We start from the raw sequence: 3,127 nt of genomic DNA on the forward strand, positions 1-3,127 counted from the left end.
TTTTTTTACTTTGACTTTTAGGCTTTGAACCATTGTTCTGTGTAGTTATTTCATAGAAATTTAAATACTGTAATTGCCGGTCTATAGAGCACACCTGAATATACGCCGCACGCACTAATTTTTTTAAAATTATACGCATCACATGCTTGTTTACAAGCCACAGGTGTTCACGTTGTTTCATGAGTGGCAGCACACAGGTATTGAGAGATGTGCAGCTCTTCTTGTAGATCAAGAATCAAACACCAGATGGCGTCTTATAGACTTCATTTTTGTTTCCACACACAGAGAGTGAACCCCATGTCTTCATAACTCCCTCACTCATGGTTACTCTACTGAATGGCTAACACAAACTAACACATAATGAACACATAAACCATGTAGGCTAAGAAGAACAGACTAATCACTAAAATGAACAATGCTAAACAGTTAACCTAAATGATAAACAATGAACAAAAATTTTACCCATAATTCCTCCTTGAGGTCATGTGACCAACAGTCAACCACACCAAAATGCTACAATATGTACTGGTAACATACACAAATACATACAGTAATTTATTTATTTTTTCTGAACAGTGCCGGTAACATGGCTATTTAAAAAAAAATAATACAGTAGCCTACCAGGAAGTCATTGATCACTATATTCCTCCTGCTGCGAGATGCTGGTGAAGATTCTGTCATCTAGGACATGGTAAATCCCAAAAAGATTAAAGGTAAACACAACTGGACTTCTATTCTGTAGCTGACGACGCTTCGCTTCTCCTACTTGTGCGAGCAAAATTGCTTTGTGAGCATGTGACACTCACGAGCTCTGCGCAAGTACGGGGATCCCCCGCCCGTTCTGTCCTCCCCTCCCCATTTCATTGGTTGTCTGTGACCTGTTGGGTAATTTCATTGGTCAGATTTTTTTTACCTTTATTTATACAGTAGTTCATCAATGCACATCTCTTGGGGGGTGGGTCCTTGTGACTCAATGAGACTGCCTCATTGATTCATTGTGGTTGACTGCTGGTCACATGGTCACAGAGAGGGACTATGGGTAAAATATGTTCATTGTTAATTATTTTGGTTAGCTGTTTAGAATTGGGTTTTTTATTGTATTTTTTTTAGTGATTACTTTTTTTTAAGCCTATGTAGTTTGTGTTTCATTATGTGTTAGTTTGTGTTAGGCCATTCAGTAGAGTAACCACGAGTGAGGGAGGTGGTTCTCACTCAGTGTGTATCATAGAGACTCAGTTTGTAAGAGGGGTATGCATTGGGCAGCTGTGTGGATGCCCAGGATTGACAAAGTTAAAAGTTTTTGGTAGCAGGAAGCTTGCTAGCCCATTAAAGAAAAAAATTCCTAAATTAGCTGATGCATTGTATTACCTGCAGTGCTCAAAGTGTGTGAAAAAGTAGCACCTTATAGACTGGAAATTACGGTAATTGGGTAGTTTCTAATTAGCTTTTTGGCCTTTTCCCCAGCAAACATTTTGATTTGAAAGAAGAGGAATGCATGTGTCATAATAAGGGCCACATTTTGCTGTAAAAATACAACACACAGAATTTCCTCTAAATGAAATGCAGCCCTTGTTGCAACACATGCAAATGCAACACTTGCTCCTTCCCTGCATGTTCAAGTCAACATGTCTGTCATGAAATAAGCCTTTTGCTGCAACTTGAATAAAACTCTTTGTTCTTAACAGAAATGGCCAAGAAAGAACAGGAGGAGAAAGAAAACTCAGAGTTGAAGTGTGAAGACTCACCAAGCACAGATCAGCCACAGAACTCAGAGGGTTCCTTTTTGGCTGAACAGAATAACGACACATCACCTAACCACAGACCTCCAGATCACATGACCTGCAATGGTATGAGTGCAACACCACATAAAAGTTTGTATGCCTCTGAATAAGCTCACCTGTTGCTGTGGTAACCATTGCAGGGGAGGAGGACGACGACGACAAAGTGCCTGAAAATGCTTGAGGTCACATTTTGACAAAGTCCTCGCTGTATCTTGCTGTGGCAGATCACCATGACAACAGGCGGCCGGGGTGCAGTAACAGCGAGGGTTCCGTTTCTTCTGTGTGCAGCTGACTCAGTGGCCCTCAAAGGGTCCCCAGACTTCATGTTTACAAGTGACTATGGAAACATATTTAAAAAACTAGTTTTCATTTGATGCCAGCTTTTTAGCAGCTTCCTGGTTCAGTCATAGTGGTGAAAGTGTAATTTATTTGAAACTCAGAGGAACACTGTCTGGAAAACCAAAGAACGTACAAAGGCTGGAGAATCACAGGGGGCTAAACGTCTCATCAGGAGGAACATTTAATGAAGCAGGTAAGAAAATGGTGTAGAGGTTCAGTGAATGAAGCTCCTAAGTACAAGGAGGAGCTGCTGCTCTGCTCTCTGTTCAAACATCAAACTCCCAATTTCATGTTGGCATGGTTCATGACCACGCCTACAATCTGTGATGTCAGAGCCTGTCAGACCAATAAAATTAAAACAGCCATATACAGAAAGTTTGATGAAGTGAATTAACTGAAACTAATTATCTGCTACAGTTCATTTAGTGTTTTTTGGTGCAGATAATTTAGACCAATTTTCAAAGAGATTTGGACCAAGTCTGTAGCATGAATAAAACACCATGCTTTAATATTACGTAACTCAGTCCATTTTAAAATTTTCTTTATAACCAAATAAAGTTTACTTACTATTTAAAAAATTCTGAAGATATTTGGAAACTATAACAACTATAACCAAAAAAAAAAAAGGCACACATGTCTGCTTTTTTTTTTTTTTTTTGTAATATCAAACAGTACTTTGAAACTTACTTTTGTCACAATCTAAACTAACAAAACATCACATTTTGATGTGCAACTTGCAGAAGAAGAACAAAGGGCGCCAAGATCAAACAAAATGGCAAAGCTGCTGCCAGTGGCTCTTTATGGTTACCATGGTAATCACACACTTGTGTCTCACTCTTTGACATTAAGACAGAGTAGAACGTAAATGTCAAAGAGTCATTGTGTAAAAAATCTTAACTGAAAAACAAAATCTTCTAATTGTCACATTTTCATTTTTACGTGTCCGCATTGTTTATGTAGGAGATATAACAAGTTAAAACTTGACTTCCATTTGATGAGAAAATTCT

The 3,127-nt window shown here is 38.6% G+C and overlaps 1 protein-coding gene across 1 annotated transcript in view; it reads left to right on the forward strand.

Annotated features, from left to right (window-relative positions):
- Positions 1-1,962, forward strand: part of LOC119419392 (calcium/calmodulin-dependent 3',5'-cyclic nucleotide phosphodiesterase 1A-like) — a 52,720-nt gene extending 50,758 nt beyond the window's left edge. Inside the window, exons 9-10 of the mRNA XM_037686701.1 lie at positions 1,686-1,847; positions 1,922-1,962. Of these exons, the coding sequence (XP_037542629.1) occupies positions 1,686-1,847; positions 1,922-1,962 (203 nt within the window). The remainder of the gene's footprint in view (positions 1-1,685; positions 1,848-1,921) is intronic.
- The last annotated feature ends 1,165 nt before the right edge of the window (positions 1,963-3,127 follow it).

The sequence above is a fragment of the Nematolebias whitei genome, chromosome 13 (assembly GCF_014905685.2).
Source record: "Nematolebias whitei isolate Nwh7 chromosome 13, NemWhi1, whole genome shotgun sequence".
Taxonomy (NCBI): Eukaryota; Metazoa; Chordata; class Actinopteri; order Cyprinodontiformes; family Rivulidae; genus Nematolebias; species Nematolebias whitei.